Genomic DNA, 26,409 nt, shown 5'->3' on the forward strand with positions numbered 1-26,409 from the left:
TCAATTTGGGTGAAGGATGATTATAATCTATCTTCTCCCAGGTCAGGCAAGGAACTGGTTCAGATGATTCACTACAGTGTCTTCAATCAAGGGAAAGCTAGTCTCCTCAGACATGGGAGAATGAAATCTTGCCATTTGCAACAATGTGCATGGAACTAGAGCATGTTAGGTTAAGCAAAATAATTTAGAGAATGACAAATATATTATTTCACTCATGGAATTCAAGAAACAAAACACATGAACATAAGGGAAGGGAAAGAAAAAACAAAATAAGATAAAAGCAGAGAGGCAAACCATAAGGGACTCGTAAATACAGGGAACAAACTCAGGGTTCCTGGAGGGAAAGTGGCAGGGGAGGAGGGAATGGGCTAAATGGGTGACAGATATTAAGGACGGCACTTGCTGGATAAGCACTGGGTGTTATACGTAAGTGGTGAATCACTTAATTCTACTCCTGAAACCAATCATGCCCTATATGTTAGCTAACTTGAATTAAAAAAAAAATTCTCTCTTTCTCCCTTTGCCCTTTCTTCACATGCTCGCTCGCTCTCTTTCTCTCTCTCTCTCAGCAATCCTTCATGAGTTCTATAGCTGCAAGAGAATGAATTCTCCAAATAACCATATGAACCTAGCTAGCAGAGGACCCTGAACTTTAGATAAGACTAGCTCCATGGTTATTGAATGTGTTAGCTTTGGATTTTTCATAAATACCGTTTATTATGTTGAGGAAATTCCTTTTTGCTCCTAGTTTGTTCAACTTTTCATCATGAAAAGGTGTTGGGTATTTTCAAATACTTTTTCTTCATTAAGTGAGATGATCATGTGTTATTTTCCCCCCTTTATTCCAGTAATGTGAAATAGTACGTTGATTGATTTTCATGTGCTGAAGCACCCTTGCATTCTGGAATATATCCCACTTGCTCAGGATGTATAATCCTCTTACTGTGCTGCTGGGTTAGGTTTGCTTTTATTTTGTTGAGGATTTTTCTCATCTATATTCATAAGGTATGCTGTCTCTAGTTTCCCTTTGTGTTGTTTTTGTCTGGCTTTGGTATCAGGGTAATGCTGGTGTCATAGAATGGGTTAGAAAGTACTTCCTTCATTTTTATATTTTGGGGGAATTTGAGAAGCATTGGTGTTAATTTTTTAAATATTTAGTAGAATTCACCAGTGAAGGCTTATGGTCCTAGTCTTTGTTAGGAGGTTTTTGATTACTGATTCAATCTCTTGTTAAAGGTCTGTTCAATTTTTGTGTTTGTTCTTGAGTCAGTTTTGATAGTGAGTCTATTTCATTTAGATTATCTAATTTATTGGTTTACAATTGTTCACAGTATTTTTTATTTTTTTTAAGTTTATTTATTTTGAGAGAGAGAGAACTAGTTAGGGAGAGGCAGAGAGACGGGGCGACAGAGGCTCTGAAGCAGGCTCTCTGCTGACAGCCTGATGTGGCGCTTAAACTCCCAAACCATGAGATCATGAGCCAAAGTCAGATGCTCAACCGACTGAGCCATCCAAGTGCCCCTTCACAGAATTTTTAATAAAATCTTAGTGCATGAGTGGGGGAGGGGCAGAGGGGGAGGGAGACACATAATCCTAAGGAGGCTCCAAGCTCCAAGCTGTCAGCACAGAGCCTGACACAGGGCTTGAACCCACAAACTTCAGGATCATGACCTGAGCTGAAGTTGGATGTTTAACCAATTCAGCCACCCAGGTGTCCCATAATAATTTTTTTTCTGCGAGGTCTACAGTCATCATCCCACTTTCAATATTATTTTAGTTACTTGCAGCTTCTGTATTTTTTTAGTCAGTTTAGGTAAAAATTTGTCCATGTTGTTGAAGTTTCCAAGGAATCAACTTTCGGTTTCATTGATTTTATTGTTTTTATATTCTCTATTTTATTTATCTGTGCTCTAATTTACATTGTGGCCTTTCTTATGCTTGCTTTGGGTTTAACTTACTTTTTTTTTTCTAGTTTCTTAAGGTATAAATTAAGGTTATTGATTTGGGATTCCTCTTCTCCTTCTTCTTCTTCTTCTTCTTCTTCTTCTTCTTCTTCTTCTTCTTCTTCTTCTTCTCCTTCTCCTCCTCCTTCTCCTTCTTCTCCTTTTCCTTCTCCTTCTCCTCCTCCTCCCTCTCCCCCTTTCCCTCCCCACTCCTCCTCCCCCTTCTCTTTCTTCTTCCACTTCTTTTAGAAAGAGAGAGTGTGAGAGTTGGGAGAGAGGGTCAGAGGGAGAGAGAGAGAATCTTAAATAGGCTCCACACTCAGCACAAAGCCCAATGTGGGTTTTGATCATAACCTGAGCGGAAATCAAGAGTTGGACACTCAACCAACTGAGCCACTCAGGCTCAGGCTCTTATTTATTTATTTTAAAAATTAATTAATTAATTTTAAAATTTATATCCAAGTTAGTGAGCATATACTGCAACAATGATTTCAGGAGTAGATTCCTTAATACTTTTTACCCATTTAGCCCATCTCCTAACCCACAACCCCTCTAGAAACTCTCTGTTCTCTTTATTTAAGAGTCTTTTATGTTATTTTTGCTTCCCTTCCCTTATGTTGATCTATTTTGTATCCTAAATTCCTCATATGAGTCAAGTCATATGATATTTGTCTTTCTCTGATTGACTAATTTCGCTTAGCGTAATACCCTCCAGTTCCAGCCACATAGTTGCAAATGGCAAGATTTCATTCTTTTTGATTGCTGAATAATACTCCATTGTGTGAGCCTGAGCCTGAGTGGCTCAGTTGGTTGAGTGTCCAACTCTTGATTTCTACTTCATTATCCATTCATCAGTCAATGGACATTTGGGCTCTTCCCATACTTTGGCTATTGTCAATGGTGCTGCTATAAACATTGGGTGCATTTTTTAATCCTTTGGATAAACACCTAGTAGTGCAATGGCTGGGTCATCGGGTAGTTCTATTTTTAATTTTCTGAGGAAACTCCACACTGTTTTCCAGAGTGGCTGTACCAGTTTGCATTCCCACCAGAAGTGCGAAAGAGAACCTCTTTCTCTGCATCCTCGCCAACATGTGTTATTGCCTGAGTTGTTAATGTAGGCCATTCTGGCAGGTGTGAGGTGGTATCTCATTGTGGTTTTTTGATTTGTGTTTCCCTGATGATGAGTGATATTGAGCATCTTTTCATGTGTCTGTCAGCCATCTGGATGTCCTCTTTGGAAAAGTGTCTATTTGTGTCTTCTGCCCATTTCTTCACTGGATTGTTTGTTTTTGCAGTGTTAAGTTTGAGAAGTTCTTTATAGATTTGGATACTAATCCTTTATCCGACATGTCATTTGCAAACATCTTCTCCCATTCCATTGGTTACCTTTTAGTTTTGTTGATTGTTTCCTTCACTGTGCAGAAGCTTTTTATCTTGCTGAGGTCCCAATAGTTCATTTTTGCTTCTAGTTTCCCTTGCCTCGGATGACATGCCTAGTAAGAAGTTATTGTGTCCAAAGTCAAAGAGGTTTTTGCCTGCTTTCTCCTCTAGGATTTTGATGGTTTCCTGTGTCATATTTAGGTCTTGTAAATGGGATCTATTCCTTGATTTTTCTTTCTGCTGCTTCATTATTTATGTATAAAAATGCAACTGATTTCTGTACATTGATTTTATATCCTGTGACTTTGTTGAATGTATGTATCAGTGCTAGCAGTTTTTTGGTGGAGTCTTTCCATTTTCCACATAGAGTATCATGTTATTTGTAAAGAGTGAAAGTTTGATATCTTCCTTTCTAATTTGTATGCCTTTATTTCTTTTTGTTGCTCTGATTGCTGAGGCTAGGACTTTCACTATTATATTGAACAACAGTGGTGAGAGTGGACATCCCTGTGGCGTTCCAGACCTTAGGGGAAAAGCTCTCAGTTTTTTCCCATTGAGGATCATACTAGCTGTGGGTTTTTGTGTATGGCATTCATGATGTTGAGGGATGTTCCTTGTATCCCTACTTCCTCAAGGGCTTTTATCAAGAAAGGATGCTGTATTTTTTCAAATATCTTTTCTGCATCTATTGAGAGGATCATGTGGTTCTAATCCTTTCTTTTATTAATATGGTATATCGGTTTGATTTTCAGCTATTGAACCACGCCTACAGTCCAGGAATAAATCCCACTTGATGGTGGTGAATAATTCTTTTTATGTATGTTGGACTTGATTTCCTAATATCTTGTGGAGAATTTTTGCATCCATGTTCATCAGGGAAATTGGTCTGTAATCCTCCTTTTTAGTGAGGTTTTTGTCTGCTTTTGGTATCAAGGCAATGCTGGCCTCATGGAATGAGTTTGGAAGTTTCCCTTTCTTTTTTTTTTTTTTTTTTTTTTGGTAACAGCTTCAAAAGAATACGTATTAACTCTTCTTTAAATGTTTTATAGAATTCCCCTAGGAAGCCATCTGGCCCTGGACTCTTGTTTGTTGGGAGATTTTTTTTATTACTAATTCAATTTCTTTGCTGGTTATAGGTCTGTTCAAATTTTCTATTTCTTCCTGTTCCGGTTTTGTAGTTTATGTTTCTAGGAATTTGTTCATTTCTTCCATATTGCCCAATTTGTTAGCATATAATTGCTTATAATATTTTCTTATTATTTTTTGTATTTCTGCAGTGTTGGTTGTGATCTCTCCTCTTTCATTCATGATTTTATTTGGGTCCTTTCCTTTTACATTTTGACAAATCTGGCTAGGGGTTTATCAATGTTGCTAACTCTTTCAAAGGACAAGCTCCTAGTTTTATTGATCTGTTCTATTATTTTTTATTTCAATATCATTGATTTCTGTTCTAATCTTTATTATTTCCCTTTCTCTGCTGGTTTGGGGCTTTATTTGCTGTCCTTTTTCCAACTCCTTTAGGTGTAAGGTTAGGTCTTAAGCAGGCTCCGCACTCAGTGCAGAGGCTGATACAGGGCTCTATCTCAGGACTATGAGATCATGACCTGAGCCAAAATCAAGAATCAAATGCCTAACCAACTGAGCCATCTGGACACCCCAGACACTAGCTTCTTAAAGGCCAGCAGAAGGAAGAATCTCTGACTTCCTCCATGTCTGACCCCCAAGCCCCCTGGAAGTATACAACCAACTATTCCCGGTTCCTTTGTTGTTATTGTTGTTGTTGTTGCTTAAATGAGTTGTCTTAAGAATTGATTTTAGTACATTCTTGCAGTGCTTTCACATGACCACTCCATACTTGTCTACTATGGGTACATTTACTTGTAAATGAGCTATTTGGGAATGAGCAGGGGAAGGTGTTTTCACAGATGTCAAGGTAGCCAAAAATATTTCATTTTTTCAACTACATATGATGAGAAAGCTGCCTCTTCACATGAAGAGGAATTCTATTAAAACATTATTAGTATAATTTTGATCTCATACATTTCAGTTGGAATCCATATGATAGTTTCTTTTGTTTTTCTTTCTATCTTTCTTTCATTCTATATTACACGAAATAAGTATTTAGCTTCTCCCTGGGGAAGGAGGAAGAGGAAACATCAACTTTATGTTCCTTCAGTTGTGTTAGTCTGTAAATTAATCCTCTCCACCGTAAGATGTTCCCAAATGACTCCAGTTACCTTGGAGGAAGCAGGTTAATTTATCTCCCTATTATGGCTACTACTTGGCTGCCATACCCTGAATCTAATAAACAAAAATTAACCTTGAGGGAAGGTATAGGCAGATTTTTGCTCAAGACTCCAGTGATAAGTGTAAACAGTTCAGATTGGAAGTGGGGTCTCAGGACCACAAACTCATCTGCCCCATTGACCACTTCTGAAGCCTTCTAAAAATTCAACTTGTTTCTTCCCCAGGCATCCACCAGGACCCCCACATGTACATTTCTCCTTTGCAACATGCCTTTCTGCCAGCTACTTAGAGCCCTTTCTTATCTAAATTCCTTTTCTCTTCTCCTAAGACTTTTCAAAGACTTAACAGCGTATTGTTGATAAAAGCCTCAGTTCCTAGGGTATATGATAGTCTTCTCTCCCCCAAAATCAATCAGTTGGAAATCAGATTGCTAGTGCTAAGGTTGGACTATGTAGGGTTAGGGATAATTAGTACTAAAGATAGGGTTACAGTTAATGTAATAATAAGTATTAGAACTGAGAAATTGGGGTCACAGTGGTTTACTAATAAATAATTTAGTGACATCCACAATTTTTAAAACAATCCATATAGAACTATATTTATTTTAATTGAATGTAATCTAAAATTTATGTTTCATTAAGCATATGTCTTATGAGTTTCAGTTCTGGCATTCTCTATAAGTATAAACCATTCCGTCCTCTGCTTGGTTTCTGTTGCTATTTTGCATAGACTTGGTTAAGGGCATAGGGTATTTCCTATTACAGATAGAATTTTGCTTTATCCAAAAATTAAAGAAAATTTTAAATTAAATTATGAGGTTTAATTCCTCCTAAAAATCCTCATGGAGTCCATGTAAAAGAGTTCATCTTTTTCTTAACTCATCTTTAGCTTAATATAAACAAAGATGAATAGATACAAAAACAACTCTAGATACAGATACAGATATACACACACATGGGTTAGTATACATACACATATTACCTAGCTCAGTCAGCTAACAGGGCCTACACATAATGATACTCCAATAGCAATGACCACACCCAGTGCCTGTATCTTGATTTCTAAATGCCATTCCTCAGTAAAAAAAATCCTGGACATATTACACACAAAACTTGTTAAGGTGTCTTCCTATTAAAACTTGTTTTCCATTACATCTTAGAATGTTTTGGCCTTTCCTACTTTCAGCTATATATCTTTTCACATGATGTATTCCTTTACAATTAATTTTGTATGTTTATAAATGACTTTTTTGGGGTGCCTGGGTGGCTCAGTTGGTTAAGCCTCCAACTTCGGCTCAGGTCAGATCTCACGTTCGTGAGTTCAAGCCCCGCGTCAGGCTCTGTGCTGACAGCTAGCTCAGAGCCTGGAGCCTGTTTCCGGTTCTGTGTCTCCTTCTCTCTCTGCCCCACCTCCTCTCATGATCTGTCTCTCTCTGTATTAAGAATAAATAAAAAACATTAAAAAAATTATAAATACTTTTTTACTGTTTAAAAAGTAATAAATGTTCATTGTGACAAGTAATCAAAGATAAGTATAAATAAAAAATATTAAAAATCTCTTAACAGGCTTCATGATGTTGAATATTGATTGAAAGAGCTGAAATCTTTAACTTATTTAAAACATCCCTACAACAAATACAGTTGACTCTTGAACAACATGCCGCTTATACAAAGATTTTTTTAATAAATATGATATGGCACTGGGGTGCCTGGGTGGCTCAGACAGTTAAGCGTCTAACACTTGATTTTGGCTCAGGTCATGGTCCCTGGGTCATGGAATTGAACTATATGTCGGGCTCCGTGCTAAGCATGGAACCTACTTAAGATTTTCTCTCTCTCTCTTTCTCTCTCCCTTTGCCTCTCTCCTCCAGCCCTCTCCCCCACTTGTATACTCTTTCTCTAAAATAATAATTAAAAAACTGACACGGTACTGTAAATGTGTTTCTCTTCCTTATGATTTTCTTAATAACATTTTACTTTATCACAGGAATATAGTATATAATACATATAACATACAAAACATGTGTTAATCAATTGTTTATGCTATCCATAAGGCTTTTATCAACAATAGGCTATTAGTTAAGTCTTTGAAAAGTCAAAAGTTATACACAGATTTTTGCCTGTGCATGGGTTGGTGCTTCTAACCCCCATGCTGTTCAAGGGTCAACTGTACATTGGTAGGCAAAAATGAGCCACTGATGTTTATGAATATTTGAATGCTTTTGTAGGACTTTCTTTCTCTATTAGTTTTACATATCTGCATAACAAATTACCACAAATTTAGCACTTAAAACAACACTTTTACTATCTAACAGTTATTATGTATTAGGGGTCTGAGTGCAGCCTAACTGGGGCTCCTCTCCAGGTCTCACAAGGTTATCATCAAGATGCTGGAAAGGCTGTGTTTTCATCTGGAGGCTTGACTGAGGAAGAATCTGCTTCTAAGCTTATTTAGGGTGTTTGTTAGAATTCATTTCCTTGCAGTTGTAGGAGTGAAGGCCCCATCTTCTTGGTGGTTGTCAGAGACACACACCCCCACCCCCGCCCCAACACACACACAAATCCTGGGAAGTGCTACTAATTCCCGCCTATGTGGTACTCTCCATGAGCACTTCATATGGCTGTCTGCTTCCTCAAGGTGGCAGGACAGCCTTTAGCTCCAGTCTACCAAGCTAGCGACACATAAAATAATGTAATCACAGAAGTGGTGACATCTCATCACTTTTACTATGTTCAGTTGGTTAGTAATAAGTCACTGGTCCTATCTGCACTCAAGGAGAAGGAATTATACACAGGTATGGACACTGGGCAGAAGAAGTCACTGGGGGTCATTGTAGGATGGATATAAGCTCTTATTTCCTCATCTAAATTGGAATATTCCTTTTTTTTTTTTTGAGACAGAGAGAAAGCATGCATGCACACACAAGTGAGGGACAGGCAGAGAGAGATAGGGAGACTCAGAATCCGAAGCAGGCTCCTGGCTCTACCCACAAACTGTGAGATCATGACCCTGAGCCGAAACTGGATGCTCAAGCAACGGAGCCACCCAAGCACCCTTAAACTGGAATATTCTCATTTTAAGGAAGTTTGTGAATGTTCTAACAGGAAAGAAAGTTGGACATCTTTAATCTCAACTATCTCATTTTATGGACAAGGAATTGAGGGTTCAAAAGGCTAAATGGTTTGCCTAATTTTGGTGGATGAGTTCAGAGTTGTTTACTCCCAGGTCAGCACACTTTCTACACACCATTATGCTAATGAAACATTTTACAGTATTTCCACTTTAAACTTAAGCAAAATGAAATATTTATGTATTTATTGGTAGGCAGGGCAGGAGAAGGTGGGTGCAGGCATTGTAAGGAATGTTGCAGGTCAATTGTCGAATACGGCAACCAGCATGTGTGGTGTGTTTTCTGGCTGCGCTCGGATGCAAGAGCCAGTGAGTGGAAGAGAATTATACTCAGGGCAAGACCAGCACATCCCTTACTTCACTCATTCATCCCAATGACTCTATAAAGTAGAAATTCTTATTCTACGGATAAAAAATAACAAACAAACAAAAGCAAAGAAAAAGAAAACAGGCTCAGTGAAAGCAAGTAAATTGTTCTGGGAACTGACAACCATCAAGTTATAGTGACCAAATCAAGACCAAATAAATTGCTTACTGCTGGCCCATCCCATTTCTCTATCACTAATTTCTATAACTAATTAACAACAATCCTGTGAAATTTTTCATAGTCTATACAGCCATTAACTTTTCCTTTTTGCCTGTTTAAGTCTTGCCACTCTTGGTACCTCTAAGCGGGAGGAGTTCATAATAACAGACGGTTATTATGTACAGACTGTATGTATTATGTAACAGACTGTAAATTTTCTAGCACTTTTATATGCCTGTATCTCCCAGCTTAGTCGTGTTGTCATAAATAAGCCTGGGAAAACCTACTTCATTTATAAGTGGTTTCCTGTTCCTATGTTAGGTAACAGATTTTCTGTAAGTCTAGAAGCTCAAAGCACTAATGAACTACAAACAAGCTTTAAAATTTTTCAATTCCAGTTCCTTTTCTTGATCTTATTTTGGGCAACCACTTCACATTCAAGGCATACTTAGGAACTAAAAGGATTCAGAGAGCTTTAAAGTATGAATGTCCTCAATATTGAATGTTTACAGAATATTTTTTCTCTTGATAGTCTTCAGGGGAAACAATTTTCTGGGAGATGTAGGATTTCTTTTTTCACTACACAGCGCATTCTTCTAGCGTATCTTTGGCATTAACTCCTTCAATTTTTTTAATCTAAGGCACACTTCCTGAGCACTCTAAACCGCTAGTTAACAGTAAGGGTTCACTGAGACCTCCCGCCGTGCGTAATCGTTCAAGGTCACGGGGCTAGTGCCCGGCCCCGGACCTAAATGCTCACTTCCAGGCCCATTTCCTTCTCCAAAGTCGGTGCTCGCTCGCTCCCCACCCTTGGGGCGGGAGCGGGGCGAGGGGGTTGGGCTTGGGGAGCCACCCAGGCTGTTGGGACCAGACCTGGAAACCGGGTCTGCCACCGCACGGGGGCCGTGCTTGGCACCGCGCCTCTGGAAGGTTCCTGAGTGGCTAGCGGTGGGGGCGGTTCCAGGGAAGCCAGGGCGGAGCCGGCGGCGTCTGGCAGCCGTGTTACGCCTCCCGGGGCCGCCTGGCCGCGCCCGCTCGCGGAAGCGGCTCTCTGCCGGGTAAGAGGCGCTCGGGTCGAGGGTTCGCGGCACCGCCGCGCCCGCTTTCGCCGGCTCGCCGGCTGGCCGGCCCCTCGCCGCAGAGCCATGCAGCGCTTAGCTATGGACCTGCGGATGCTGTCCCGGGATCTCTCCGTCTACCTGGAGCACCAAGTCCGAGTTGGGTTCTTCGGCTCGGGAGTGGGCTTATCCCTGATCGTGGGCTTCAGTATCGCTTACGCCTGCTATTACCTGAGCAGCATTGCCAAGGTGAGCTGGGGTTGGCGAGGGCGCCGGGGCGCAGGGCCGCGGGGGCTTTGCTGGGAGCGACGGCAGCCGGAGAAGCCGGAGCTGCCGCTGCAGGGGCCGGTGGCCTGGGTCGTCCTGGAGGCGGGCGTGCTGCTCCCGAGTTGTCGCCCTTTCCCCGGCATCTGATGGACGCCCTTGCGGCGCGCGCGGGAAAGCGGGCCGGCCCTTGTCCGCTCGTCTGTGTGTCCGGCCGGGGTCCTCCGATTGCAGCCGGGACCCGGCTGACCTAGGCGCGGCGGCGCTGCCCTGTCACCACTCGCAGTGCTGGCAATGCTATAGCACTTCTGAGAAGGACTCCCTTATCTCAGCTCTTGCCTTCCCCTTGAAGGGTTTGGTAAACCTCCCTTTAAGTCCGTTGTGACTGCGAATTATTGGTGTCAGGCTTCTAGAAGGAGATGTAATCCGAGGGAACGCGCGGGCGAGGGACGAGTCTGCTCGTTTCTGGTTTACGGTTGGCAGAAACTTTGTTCTGGACCCTTCACTATAATACCGGCTTTCCCCACAGAAGCCCCAGTTAGTGACGGGGGGTGAGACTTTCAGCCGCTTCCTTCAGGACCACTGTCCCGTGGTGACAGAAACGTACTACCCCACGGTCTGGTGCTGGGAGAGTCGAGGACAGACACTCCTGAGACCTTTCATCACTTCCAAACCCCCGGTGCAGTACAGGAAGTAAGTATATTTCCATTTTCAGTCATTTCTGCAAAACCACAGGGTTTTTCCTCCATACTCCTAGTTCTTGGTTAACCTCTGGTTAGTAAGCATATAGAAAAGAAAGGAGGAATGAAAGTGGAAGGTGTGCTTCCCCCTCCCCCAGCGGCAGGAAAATATTCAGGTATTGCCTTTCACCATTGTTTTTGTTTGTGCCTTGATGTAAATGGTTTGTTTCTAGAGAAGTGTTTGGGGGTACTCTTTTCCAGTCTGGCAGCATCTGTACCTAAGGACCTAGATCCTTTGATGATATGCACCAATTCATTGATGCTGGGGATCACTTATTGATGCTGGGGATGGGGTCTAGAAGGATGCCAATTAATTTGGATTTTGCCAAATCCAAATTAATGATGGATCTTGTAAAAGGACTTCATATTATTAAGCAGATGGGTTCTTGATGATAATGTCCTTGAGGTGTTAAAGATAAGGTCCAGAATATATCAGTTACTCGGAGGTTTCGATGGTGCCTAATATTAATTTCCCTGAGTCATCTAGTCCTTCTGGAGATCCTTTTGTTGCCCGGAACTTGCACTATTTGTTTGAGAAAAATCTTTAAGTTCATACATACTATGTGAAAAATACTTTAAAATATTTAAGAAGCAAATTTTATAATATACTCTGTGGGGAGACTGCCTTGTTAAGTCAAAGGACCAGAGCAGTGATCAGATCAGCATTTTACTTACTCAATTCCCCATTGAATATTTGGGTGACCTCAATCAAATAAGGGTTAAATGCTGGGCATTTTAGAATAATGAGGAAATGATTAAGATAAATATTTGAGGTACTTAGAAGTTCATTTTTATATGCTACCTTTTTGTGATATTGTTGGAAATACTTTATGGCACTAATGTCATATCATTCTTGTAATAAAGTGATATAAGTGTGTGTGTTAGGGAATGCCAGAAAAAAACAACTTCTTTCCAAATGACCAAATCATGTCATATATTTATCAAATTATGACACTAATATTAAGATGTGACTTGAAACATTTAATGAATATGTCCCTTATTTCTTTCAGTGAACTTATTAAAACTGCAGATGGAGGACAGATTTCACTGGACTGGTTTGATAATTGTAACAGTAAGTTTTATATGGATTCCGTCACCAGACCTACTATCCTATTGTTGCCGGGCCTCACCGGAACAAGCAAGGAATCATATATCCTTCATATGATCCATCTTAGTGAAGAATTGGGATACAGGTACCAGTAAAATGTTTATTCCATTTTTCACTTAATTCATTCTATATGAAGCACAAACCTATCTACATGTTTGTTTCAGAAATACTTGTTACTTCTTGCATGGATTAAGTGGTTCCCTAGATGATTATTTTTCTCTGCTTCCTCTTTTGCCTTTTTTTTTTTTTTCAGGAAGATGCATAATAATCATCTCACAGGAAATAGCATTGAGCATAGTAGGCACTCAGCAGATTTTGGTTGAAAGAATGAATGAAATGAGTATCACCTAGGAATTGACATAGAACCCAGGTCTGAGGAGCAGGAGACACACTGAAGGGAGTGCTATGGAAAATAGCCATTACAAACCACTGAGAGAGTACATTGTGACCCTCATGTCTCATTCCGTATTTGAACCATGAATCCACTAATCTTATCTCATTGGCTCAGATCCCAAATGTAAAAAATATTCAGAATCCGCTTGTAGGTGATCCTTATTTTTCCAGAGGTGATCTGTGCCTCTTCTGTCCATCTGAGTTTGTAGGGGCACATAACTAGTGTCCAGTTGATGATGCCACAGCATTTTTGAGTAATCATTATTCAACTCAGTCTCCAAGTACAACTTAATTGTTTGCAAGTGACTTAGCAACTTTAAGTTTCAGGTTCGGCTCTAAAATCTTAAAGCAGGGTCATTGTGAAAAGTACGGCTTTTTTGTGTCTGCCTTTTTTTTTTAGCTGATAGTAATTATTGTAATGGAACACTCTGAGTTGCATTTAAACTAGAGTTGTGTCTTGTTAAACTTGAAACACTCTTATGTGAAAACTTGATGTGGAGTTTATATTAATAAAAACATTTTTATATAAATGGGGAAATGCCATAAGAACTAATTCAGTTTTCACAAGTTAACTCTGATCTTTTACAGATAAAGCCTATTTTGCCCATGAAATGACAATCTCTCAGACGTTTTGATAGGTGTTCCAGAATTATTGTTCCAGTGAAACTTGCGCTAACAGCAGGAATTCATCATTATTCCATGGTTAGCATCATCCAGTTAGGTGTGAGGCTTGATTCCAATTTTTTGCTAAAACTTAGTCATGCTCAAAAAGTATAGATCATAAAGCCTTTTGTGCATATTTAAATTGCTGATTCTGTACTTGGCCTGAGCTGTCTCTTAAGACTTAGTAAGTGCTTTTAAAACCAATGTAGTTGAAACTCAAGGACTAAATTTCAAAAGCCCTGGAGTTGACAGTCCACAAGACTTTTTCGCACCCCTTGTAAAAGTTGCTAAATTTTATGACTATGACTATCATTACACTGTACTTCAAACCTTCAAAGTTCCAGTTCCCCTGAGGGTTAAAATCTCTTGTACTGATTCAGAAATTTTGTGAATGTATGATGAAAGGAAGGTTTTGTGCTAGGTACAAAGAGTTGTGAGAAGTTGTCTTTGCCACAGGAGCCTAGGAGAAGGGAAAGGTAGACCAGGTCAGTGTCAGCTGCTTGAAGACCCAGCTTATATGGGTTTAGGGAACTGTTACAGTGAATTAGACTGGGTTTGAAAGTAGCAGAGTTCATGTATAAGCAGTAATCAGTAAACCTTTCAGTGGCCTTTGGGCCTATCCCCATTTGTTTTTAATTATGAGGGATGGCTGACTCTAAGTTGGAGAGGGTGTATCAGTTAGCTTTTGCTGTATAACAAACTATCCCCAAACTTATTAGCTAAAAACGATCACCATTCTGCTCACAATTCTGTAGCTCAAGAATTTGGGCTGAGCAAAGCTAGGTGGTTCTCCTGGTCTTGGCTGGGATCGTTTGTGCATCTGAGGTCAACAGCCAGGACAACTCCCTGCATGGGGGCCCTGAGCAGGGATGATTCATCTCCACTCCATGTGGCCTCTCGTTCACCATCAGGCTCACTCTGAGTTTGTTCATTTGGTAGCAGAGGGTTCCAAGAGTGCAAAAGCAACAGATGCAAGGCTTCTTGACACTCAAGCTAAGAACACTCATGATGTTGCTTCTGCCACATTCCAGTTAAAGCAAGTCATGTGGTCGGCCCAGAGTCAAAAGGTAGAGAAATAAACGCCACCTCTTGATAGGAAGGCCTACAAAATATTTTTGCATTCTACCACAGATAGTGAAGTAGTTCCAAAGACCACTGAAGTAAAAGAAAACACCTAGAACTTTGGCATGAGGCTTTCATTGAGTCCTTTGAGGCTGTGTAATATAGGGGTATAATATAGAGGTCTTTGGAGCTGGGCCTGGGTTCAAATATTGGAATGTCTACTTACTGAGAGACCCTGGCAATTAATCTTTAACTTCTCCAATTATAGCTTCTCACTTACTACAGAGAGTTTAAATGAATTATGTAAGGTACTTGGTTTAGTGACCTAAACAAAGTGGTCTTTAATGTTTCCCTAATCGGAGCAGAACACTTGATAACTTAAAGAGCAAGTACAAACAAACCAACCTCTTGGGGAATATAAACACCTGGTTTCCTTACAAGATTGTGTCATTATGTGTCATTATGTCTCTTATAGGATAGAGTTTCATAAGCAGTATAAACACTCCAATACTTTGGGGGTGTATTTGCCTCAGGCCCCAATCACTATCCTGTGGAAGGTTGAATGTGTAGGAAGAGTCATGTCAGGTAACCAGGGAACTGTTGCTGCCTCACTGCTGAGACATGCCTTAAACATTAGGGAGAACTTAACTCCTGGCATATGAATAAGTGAAACAGAAGGGTTTACTATCGTTGCTGTTAAAAATTCATTTTTCCTGTATCTGAAAACTGACAGAGACACAGAAACTTTTCTGATAAAATTAACCAATTCAGAATTAAGAATGGATGGGATAGGAACTAAGCTAAAGTTCCTTTAAGATCATTGTAAGCAAAGGCTTTACTAAGAACTCAAGTTGAATTCAAAGGGGAATACATAGCCTCCCTGCCTGTTCATCTTCACTGGCCAAACACAGTACGTATTCCTTGGATAAACTTGTCCCTGAGGAGGAGAAGAGGATTGCTGAGCCAAATAGCCCTAGTCGTTCTTCCAAATCTAATCAATCAGATAAGCCCTCCATCTCCTGGAGAATGAATAAAATAAGCAAGGCCAGGAGACCAGGAGTGTGTTTAGAGAGAAGCTTCCCTCATAGAAATCAGAGGACTGGAGACAAAGTTACACCCCTGTGACCGATAAAGTAGTTAGAAATCCTATTCATTCCCTCAAGAATTGTTTTTTTTAAAAGCTTCTATTTGGTAACACAGCCTAATAGATATTATTTCATGTACCTGAATAATATGTTTTCTTAAGTCTTATTCCCATTGTCCGAATTAATTTTTAGCATGACTACTAAAGAGAGAGAGTAAAGCAGTAACTCTGAGAACATCCAAATCACCTTTTACTTTGACCTCTTTTATTAAGAGCCTTCATCTACAATTTAGTTCTACCCCCAACTAGTATTAAAAAGAGTGGCCCATCCAGAATTATATAATAATAAGTCCATTGAAATCTAGTCAGTCATTAAGTATTTTTATCAGAACCTATATTCCCAAAGAGCATACAGTCTAGCTGAAGCGACAAAGAGCATGTATGTAGTAGTTGGGAAGAAATGCATTAAAGAGAAGCAGTATTGGCTACAAGTAAAGAAAACTTAAAATAACAGTGACTTTAAAAAGATACAAGTTTATGTCTCTCGCATGAGAAATTGATTTCTCTAAGAAGGTAGACCATAGGTCTATAGCCTGTATCAGGAAGTATTGCTTCATAACCAGAGGCTGCTCTAGCTCCAGCTATTACATCTATAGCCCAATACCCAAGAAGGAGAAAAAAGACTAGAGAATGTACCGTCTTCCTTTAAGGATGCTTTCCAGCAGTTGTGCACACCACTCTTGCTTGTATCATATGAGCCTGCTCTTCCTCAGCCTCCCTTGTGGCTGTGAGATTTTTATTTTGAGCAGTCATATACTCAGATGAAACTGAGAGATTCTGTGACTGAGGAAGAAGAGGAGGGTGGATACTGGGAGATAGCTGGCAGTCTCTAGCACTTCGTGGTCAGTGTTGCAAGTGCCAGAATTCTGGACTATCTGACACCAAGTAAAACATTTTATGGCTGGAAGGAACAGATCAGAGGTGCCAGAGGCAAACATAAGGACAGAGAGAATGAGGACAGAATACTGGAGAAGATTCAGCAGAGCAATGAGGAAGGAAGCCCAACTACTGAGGGGGAAGACGACCTCAGGAGACAAGAGTGGGGTGGATCACAAATCTTGTAAGTTTGACAGCGGAAGGAGGGAAACAGGAGAGGGTTTGGAAAAGAGCAGAAGGATTAATGGAGGGATTTTTCAGGATTGTGGCTGTTTGTCTCGAGAAATTTCTTACTGCATTTTTAAAATTATTATTTCCTTATTGGGTTTTTTTGCTGCATTTTTAAAACTACTTACAGAAATCACTAACTTTTTAATGTAGTTTAATAGGATTAAGATCTTTCAATGCAGAGCGCACCTATTGGTAGCAAGGATGCCATTGTCCATCACTTATATTTTTGAGAGAAACTTGAATTGGGAGATGATTTAAAAGCAGTTAAAATTTGACTAGTTTTACAGGTTCCTTTGCTTTCCAGTTTGGAGCTTGGATCTGTGCATTTTGATTTAGGTCAAGTATCACCAGTGGCTACTAAGCTTTAGGTGTCACTTAGCTTTTCCTGCAGTATCAGAAGGGCACTCGGAGGTCACCTACTGACTCTTCCTGAGGGAGGAAGGAAGGGGAGGCTGAACTAAGGAGAATGAGGCCTGGAACAAAAGGGCAAGTTCTGACTACTCCCCAGTCTAAAAGCAGTACATTAGGTAAGAAGTCATTTTAAAAGAACAGCAGAATATTTTTATCTAAAAGTATCTTTGTAAGCTTTTGTTGTTGTTAAAACAATTTGGCTTTTAAAGTTTTGAGAATGAGTTCAGTTAACTGATTATTCATGAGACTGGCTAGATGAAATCATGCATAATGGAAAGCAAGCACCGGTGAAGAGCTTAGCCTATTTAATGGTATTTCTGGAAAAAATTATGGTGGATACTGACAAGTGGTCTCATTCCCTAAGGAACTAATTGTTAGATGTTCCATTATACAATGATTCACAAAAGTTTCAGCAATAAAGCTTTTTTTTTTTTTTTTTTAATCAGAGCTGACATGCACTCAAAGGGTACTCTGTGTTCAGAGCACTCAGCACTGTCTTTGGAAAAAGAGACTTTAATGTTAGTAGCTTAGATAGCCCAGGAGTGCAGACTGAGGTGGTTAAGTGGATTATTGAGTCAGGTCTGCTTGGATTCAAGTCCCAGCTCTGTTAAACCCTGTGTATCTATGGACAAATTACTCAGTCACTCTGTAGCTCGGTTTTCTCATATATAAAGATAACTATACCTCATAGGACTGTCAGGATTACATGTGTATATATGAAGAATGTTGTCCCCCAGTGAACATTTTAACAAATATTAGCTTTTTTTTTTAAGTATTTTTAAAAAAATATTAGCTTTTTTCTTTAAAGGAGTGAATTATGTCTTTGACATAAGGAAGAGTCACACTCTTTTAGTCTGGTCGGATACAAATGAGGTATGTACTACCTGGGCCCTATTACCAGGGGGGCCGAGAGACAGCAGTGTGCCTGGCCAAATAGTGAGTGGTGCAGGGAGAAGGTAATGCCTGCTAACCGTGAAGTGGCCACTGGAATCTATATCCTGGAACACATATATGATTCTGACTCCAGTTTGGGTCATTAAGCTGTCAGCAGTGATCTGTGATACTGGAATCATTCCTAATAGTTCATATTATTAATGTAGAGCACTTTTGCTATTAAATAGTTCTTTAGTTGACACAATCTTCAGAAATACCAAAGAGAACCAACTAGAATTCAAATGAGTAAGATAAAATCTGAGAACATCAGAAAGCAACTGAGTAAATATTAGGGAGAGCTGGGGCGGGGGGGAGGTGGTGGAGAAGATTCCAATAAAGTCTTATGAGAGATCCCCAAAGAGAACTTAATGCTAGTTGTATAAGGTTTTCAGCTTCTTCACATGAAGGATAGCTTTGACTTTTTCCTCTTGTGGCTATAGGTTTTGAAATATTGTACCTAAAAAATGAATTGCACTAATTATGAACTTTTTTTTTCAATTCATGGGGCCACACAGAGCTTATGATCAGAATCGCCAGTTTGGTTTACTATTAATTAAATTTAGCTTTGTTGAGTGCCTGCCACTTGATAGGCCCCATACCAGGTGCTATACTTAAGTTATCTTATTTAACATGTACCTAATTCCAAGAGATGTGTTATCATACTCATTTTACCAACGAAAAACAACACTACAGTGTTAATTTCACCAGAGTTTGACAGTGTGTGACAAGGTTAAGCTTCAACTGTAAAGCCTTGTTACAGAGAAATGTATGATTTTTTTTAGGCTCTTTGAAATATTGCTCCTTACCTGCCTCCTTAGCGCAGTAGGCAGCGCGTCAGTCTCATAGTCTGAAATATTGCTCCTTCTTCAAAACTCCCCTTTACTTAGATGTCTCAGGCTCTCGGCTTGGGAAAACTCGCTCCTCAAATCCCATATTATTGCCTGTCAAGATAATATAGACCCGTAGTATCAAAGGACCCTGTTTCATCATAGAAATTTAAGATATGACAGGCAAACAAGTCATGTTTCCCACTCAGAGAATAGATTTTGTAGGGAAAGAGTTGAAATAAGAGAAGAGGTTTCTTGAATTATGGATTAAGTTTCACTCTTCTCCATTACTATGTGATAATCAGGAGTTGGGTATGTAATACAGTCAATAATATATTCCTATTCATTATCGTATTTGATTTCTGATGCTTTACATTCTAGAAAACGGTATATGAGTTACACATTAATCTGTTTTAATATCTTTTGACATTAGTGATGTCAAAAATATTTAAGTGTTTCATTTTTTAAAAAATAATACGTATTCTGCTATTGGATATAGTGTTGCATAAATGTAAATTAGGTTAAGATAATTGATAGGGTTATTCAGAGGTTTTATATATTTCCTGTTTTTGTCTCATTGATGGAAGGATGTTGAAATCAATTATGATTATGGATTTTCTATTTCTCAATTTAATTTTCATTTTTGCTAAATGTATTTGGAAACTGTGTTACTAGTCATAGATATATTTATGATTGTTAGTCTTCCTATGAATTAACTCTTTTACCATTATGAAATGTCTTTATCTGTAGTTGTGGTGTCTCTCTGATATTTTTGTAGCCATGCTAGCCTTCCTAAACTTACCATGTACATTTTTCTCCATATTTCAACTTTCAAACTATCTGTATCTTTATATTTAAAGTATATTGCTTATATGTAGCATATAGTTGGGTCTTGCTTATTTTGTCCTGTCTGACAATTTTTTTTTAATTTTTTTTAAATGTTTTATTAATTTTTGATACAGGAGAGACAGAGCATGAGAGAGGGAGGGTCAGAGAGAGAAGGAGACACAGAACTGGAAGCAGGCTCCAGGCTCTGAGCTAGCTGTCAGCACAGAGCCTGACGCGGGGCTCGAACCCACGAATGTGAGATCTGACCTGAGCCGAAGTAGGAGGCTTAACCGACTGAGCCACCCAGGCGCCCCAACAATTTCTTGATTTCAATTGGATTTTTAGTCCATTTACATTTAGTGTAATTATTGATATAGTAGATATAGGTTTGCCATATATCTTTGCTTTCTGTTTTGTTGTTGTTATTGTTCTTTATTTTCCTTTTTTTGAGACTCTGTGTTTTTTGTCTTTTTTATCAAACTTGGAAAAAGTTTGACCATTATTCCTTCAAATATTTTTGTGCCCCATTTTCTCTCCCATCTCTTTCTGGGGACACAGTTACATACATATGTGATAGATCTTTTGATAATGTACCATAAATCACTGAGATTCTATTCATTTTTTTTATCTTTATTTCTCTTTCATCTTTATATTAGAACTGTAATTTGCAAATCAAGTGAATTTTTATTTCATATACTATATTTTTCTGACCTAGAATTTTCATTTTTAATAGGTTTTATTCGTTCTGCTGAGATTTCCTTTTTTTTCTATTCATTACAAGCTTATTTTCCTTTTATGTCCTTGAGCATAGTTATCTAGCTGCTTTAAATCACATCTACTAATTCCAACATGTGGACCATCTCAGGGTCAGTTACATTGATTATCTTATCTCTTGAGTATTGGCCATGTTTTCCTGTTTATTTCCTGATCTAGTAATTTTGGCTTGTATCTAGACAGCTTGAATAATCCATTGTAGAGACTCTGGTTTCTGTTATATTCTTCCAAATAGTACTGATTTTTGCTCATTTGTTTTATCAGGTAGACAATTTGTCTAAACTCAGACTTCCAACTCTGTTTCCTCTATGGTAGAAACAGCTGAAATCTCTATTCAGTTTTCTATCCTTAATTTGATTGCTTGGAGCCTCACATATGTATAGACGAAGGCTTAGCCAGACCTTTGGACCCAATTTTTGCCCAGAATTTAGGACTCTCCTTCTCTATCTCTCTCTATTCTAAGAATTTTCCCTCATTTTCTAACTCCTATATTTGCACCAAAGTCTGTTTTCTTGTTTTTCAAGCCCATGAAATAGCATTTCTATCTGATTTTTATCCATCATTGAATAATTCCAACTGGTGCATCCCCTCAGGCAAAAAGCTGTAAAAAAAAAAAAAAAAAAAAGATGAAGCTCACCCAATGCCATTTTTTTTCTACAAGTGTCAACTCTCATTTAGTTTCTACCTGCTTTGGTCGTTCTCCATTGACTTTATAATTTATCAAGACTTTATAGATATTATTCTTTGGAAAGATTGGCCTAATAGTATCTACTCTGACATCTTTGGAAGTAGAACCTCCTTGTCATCTTTTCTTAACCTGACATTCAGAACTCAATGCCTATTTTGGTCTTAACCTATTCTTTCCATCCTTACTTTCTATCATTATACTCTACATAGGCTTGTTTCTGCTAAGATGATCTATTTCCTCATCCCTTAGAAAATTTTATACATTCCTGCCTTACATCTTTGCTCACACTGCCCCCTCCAACCCATATTATATCCTACACTTTCCTTCTTCTGAAATATTTATCATTTTCCAAGTTTCATCATACTGTCTATAGACCTTTTCCATGAATTCTTTCCTAATAAATTTTGTCCAATCCAACCTCACAAATTTTTATTATCTACACTATTCATTGGATATTGAATTGTATACTGCCTATGTTACCACTTTTATTGTCACTCAACTGAAAATATGATGTATTTCCTTTCAACCTAACTAGAGTATACTCTTTGTATTTTACTTTTCTCCTGCAAGCTCTAACTCAATCTTGAGTTCAGTAAATAGTCTATTTAATAAATTTTTGAATGAATGAATCATTCTAATATTAATATTTTTGTAAAGTGGTTGGCACATAACAAATAATAATCAGTTTATCTGTTGTTATTATTATCTAAAATCAGCATAGTAATCTATGAATGTTCCTCCTACTCCACCTTCTGATTATTATTTCTGTTCTCATACTCAGAGACTTATAGAATCCTAGAACTGAAAAATATTTAAGGTGATCTGATAAAGTCAGATTCTGGCAGATCACTGGGCTTCAGCAGATTCAAGGCTATCTGGTCCATCTTACTGTAACAGTGGTTTTCAATCAAAGTGGCTTTAGACAACATCTCCTATTATTTGGTCCAAAATGTCCATAGCACTAAAGGTTGGAAAATCCTGTGCTATAGGTAGCTCTCTACCCTTTATTTAACCTTCTTTAAAGATGACTCACCTGCTTTTCTAATTAATGTGTTCTATTGTCACAGAAAGTTAATACCAAATGTATTCTCTATTTGGTATTTCTTTATATTTTCCCTGTTTTGAGAAGAACATTTAAATAGCTACAATAGGTAGGAAAAGAAAGTTTTGCAGAACAATTTTTCTCATATGCATAACCTTTAAAATATTTTGGGAGAATTTGTAAAAATTATTTGGGAAGAGCTATTACAAAGATAACAGAAGCTTATCAAATGGCTTAGGAATAACCAATTCTTTTAGCTTCATGTGTAAAGTGTTTCCTGATGACAGGGCAGAAAAAGAAGTTAGATCAAAGAAACTGGTACTCGTCACCAACTGGAATGGGATAAATGGACAGAATGGCAGCCATCATTCTGCCTTCCTCTGTAGCTGCTTTACTCCCTTCTTCTTCCTTATCTTTCTGCCCAATTTTCAAGGCCTAGAAGGATATACAGTGACTGCTACTCACTGAACATTGTGAGGAGCAAAGGCCTATGGAGAGGTCAGTACATTTCATCCTTTAGCAAGAGATACCAGATCTGTGATCCACTTTTGAAAGTTGCCTGAAGGAAAGTACAAATATCCCAGTCTGAGTTTGGAAGAAAATCCCAGATGTACATGCAGCTTTTTCATGATTTTGCAAATCATCATTTTCTTTGCCCTTACCAGTTCTGTTCCTTTCTCTTGGTGGCAGTCACATGATGGTATCTTGCCCCAGAAGCCATTTTTATCCTTATTTAGTGTTTGCTCTCTTAAAGTAGTTCTTTTCTGGAGGACTAGGAGCTTCAAGGTTCAAGGTTACAATTAACTTTAGCCCTGATTCTTGTGTAACCTACATGCTTACGCAAGTAAGTGCATGTGGCTAACTTAAATTTTGCTTATCTTGAGTCTGCATTGCCATTCTCTCTAGCGAGAGAAGATTAAGGGCTCACTGATCCTACTCCAACTTTTCTACATGCTTTCAAAGTATATTTAAGATCTTTCTTTGACTAGTCAATAAAATGTAATGTATCCAGATTTATCTCAAGTCAGATTTCTGAGATTTTAACAGACTGAGCCACCCAGGTGCCCCTCATGATTTCTGAGATTTTAAACACTTCCTCTTTTTCAGTTGGGCCTAATACATACAGTGATCAGCAATGCCCTAAAAGAAGGGAATTAGAACCTTAAATGGCCTTGATTGATTTGATAAGTAAACAGACAAAACCAAATGCATTTTAATTAACATGAATATAGATTCACTCGTTCAAAGAGAATCCTTGCAGACCCATCAGGATTTTGTTTGAGGATAACAAAAAAATACATATCTGGGGTTATGGTTGACTGAAAGTTAAATGAGAATTAAGTGTTTTAAATGCAGAATGGCTTTTTAAAGCTACTGTGGCACTGCAACTACATTGCTCCTAATGGCTAACTTTCCTTGTGTATTTATAATGAGCCAACAGTGCTCTAAGTCCTTTACCTATGACCATTGATCCAGGAGAGGCAAACAAGATTATAGAAACACAGTTTGCCTTTCCTCCTGTCAGTCATGAAGCAGTAGCATAGTGGGGGCTTTTTCTACCAGCTCAGGTGCCGGGTTCCTTACAGCTCTACCTGTGCTCATGTCTTCACCTCAGGTAAAATTCCAGTCTCCGTGTTTGCTGAACCTTGAGGGAAAAATAGCTATTCCTTCCTTCCCTTTTTTTTTAAATAGCTATTTCTTAGAATAGGAATAGATTTTTATTAATGTTACAAAGAGAATGGGTAGAGGACTTTTTTTTTAGGTTGAGGCAAAAACATTTAAATTTAACTTGTATCTAGAATTGTTTTAACAGTGTGTATTGAAAGCCTATATGTAGGCATAGAAAGAAGTTGTAAAAATTCTGCTTTTGTTAGGAAAATTTAACATCACTTCAATATACAATTTTCTGATTTGAACTCACATGTTGAATTTAGAGAAGCAGAATATATTTTAGTGCAGTTAGATAAAATTGTCAGACATTCTCATGTCTTTGGAACAGATTTTTAAAACTCTGTTTAAAAACTTTTTAGTACCCTAAAACAGTGCCACTGAGATGATTTTAATATGTATTAAATTGTGAGCAAGAATCATGTGTAAAAATAATAAACATTACTTTCCTGGTTTTTAGATGTGTGGTTTTTAACAACAGAGGAGTGGCAGGGGAGAATCTCTTGGTAAGTAAATTTAAATTAATGACATCAGCTTAATTTTTAGAAGAATGATTTCTAGTTACATAATGAAAAGCACATTCTTTTTATTTGAAATAACTGTGTATACAAGTTCATTGTGAAAAAATACAGATAAGCAAAAAGAAAAAAAGGAAATTTACAAGATTCATAATTATTTAACCAGGGGACCCCCTTGGTCTATGTATATCCAGATCTTATAAGTAAAATATATGTAATATATTTCTATTCTTATAGAAGTTAAGGTTCTATTTTGTAACATTGATACTTACTCTATTTTAAAATCAATAGGTATTTATATTATTTTTACTGGAAAACACATTTTCTTTAAAAATTAACTGTTAATAATTAACAAATTAACCAGTACAGCAATGCTTTGTTTCACTTAGAAATTTTCTTTTGTCGTGAAATGGATTGATGGTATGTTATATGCCTATTTGCCAGTCAAAGTTCACATAGAGGAAATATTATTTAAATCTTTTTATTTAATCAGCCCTTTTCCCCTCCAGCCTCTAAATTTTTTGTTAGAGGTTCTTCCACCTCTTAGAAAATCATCATTCAATTTGATGTTAAACCTGTGAGTTGGAATGAGAACTCATATTAACTGAAATATTTTTGAAGGTTTTCAACCGTTAATCCCATACCATTCTAACAGGTCACAGATAATTCTACCAAAACTGAAAGAAACCTTTTCTTTTGTTTGGAGGGAATCAAGATCAATATGATTTCAAAAACTAAAGTTATAAAATGTTTACATTCTTACTCAAGCACCTCATAATAAATAGTTTGATGTGAAGATTCACATTTCCTTACTTACTCCAGCCCTTTAGAAATCTTGTAGACAAATGGCAGATGTTCTAAAGGGAAGGATTTGAATTTGTCATTGTGGCCCTGGACCAACAAAATCATTTTTGAGCAGCTCTTGTCTGCTGTGTATCTATACTTCTGGGTGTTTTCAGGAGACAAAAATGGAGAAGATATGGTCTGAGGCTATTAAGAAGATAATGTGCTGCAAAGTAAAGTCCATTAGGTCCCATAAAGTGAGAAACAAAGATCTGTTCATTCAGCAAAGCTGTGTTGTATGCCTGTTAAATTAGATATTGGACAAGGCAATAGGGTGAGGAATATACTTGTTTTTAGATGCAACCTTAATCTTAGGAGCTTTCACTTAAGTCGCAGGAGAGAGTTCAGATACTTGAAAATATATGCAATACAGTGCTAAGTGTAATTGTTAGAAGATGTATGAAGATCGTAGAGCATGAAGAGAAGACATAACTAAGTGCTTGGGGGAGATGAGAGGACATGATAGCAGAGGTAAGTTTGAGTTGGATCTTGAAGGCTGTAGTATTAAACCAAGAGGGAATAGAGAGGCTTTTTCAGCATAAAGAGCAAGGTATTTAAGAGCATGGAACAGCAAGTACTTACTGGTAGAGGGATAACGATCATGATGAATTTATCAAATGTTTATTGAGTCCTTAGAATATATCATATATCAAAAAAAAAAGAATATATCATATATCAATTATGTCTTTTTGGGCTTCATGTTCAGCAGTAGTAACGTCTCAATGATTTGGGTAAGCATAGTTATCATCACTGCCATTTGCCAGATGAAGAAAGTGAGGCATAACGAGGTTAAGAACTTGCCCTGGCCAAGAAATTCAGAACCAGGATCCACACCCATGTAGAGTCGTTGCGTGATTATATTTTGAATATTATGCTATACTCCCACTCATTTAAGAAGTGACAGCTTTTTCCTCTTCCAGGGACGGCATCTGTAGGCCTTCAGGATGGTCCAACGTTTGACATACTGTCGTAGGCTGTCCTACAGTACAGCCTCTAACAAAACTAGGCTGTCCCGAACTTGGGGTAACAGAATCGTTTACCTTTATACTAAGAAGGTTGGGAAAGCACCGAAATCTGCCTGTGGCATGTGCCCAGGCCGACTTCGAGGAG

General features: G+C 38.3%; 1 protein-coding gene across 1 annotated transcript in view; it reads left to right on the forward strand.

Moving 5' to 3' along the window:
- The first annotated feature begins 10,239 nt into the window (after positions 1 to 10,239).
- The window catches only part of ABHD3 (abhydrolase domain containing 3), a 37,975-nt gene continuing 21,805 nt past the window's right edge, over positions 10,240 to 26,409 (forward strand). The window contains exons 1-4 of the mRNA XM_029922658.1: positions 10,240 to 10,535; positions 11,080 to 11,243; positions 12,301 to 12,483; positions 24,399 to 24,444. Coding sequence (XP_029778518.1) covers positions 10,374 to 10,535; positions 11,080 to 11,243; positions 12,301 to 12,483; positions 24,399 to 24,444 — 555 coding nt within the window. The 5' untranslated portion in view covers positions 10,240 to 10,373. The remainder of the gene's footprint in view (positions 10,536 to 11,079; positions 11,244 to 12,300; positions 12,484 to 24,398; positions 24,445 to 26,409) is intronic.

This window comes from Suricata suricatta, chromosome 14, assembly GCF_006229205.1.
Source record: "Suricata suricatta isolate VVHF042 chromosome 14, meerkat_22Aug2017_6uvM2_HiC, whole genome shotgun sequence".
Classification (NCBI taxonomy): domain Eukaryota; kingdom Metazoa; phylum Chordata; class Mammalia; order Carnivora; family Herpestidae; genus Suricata; species Suricata suricatta.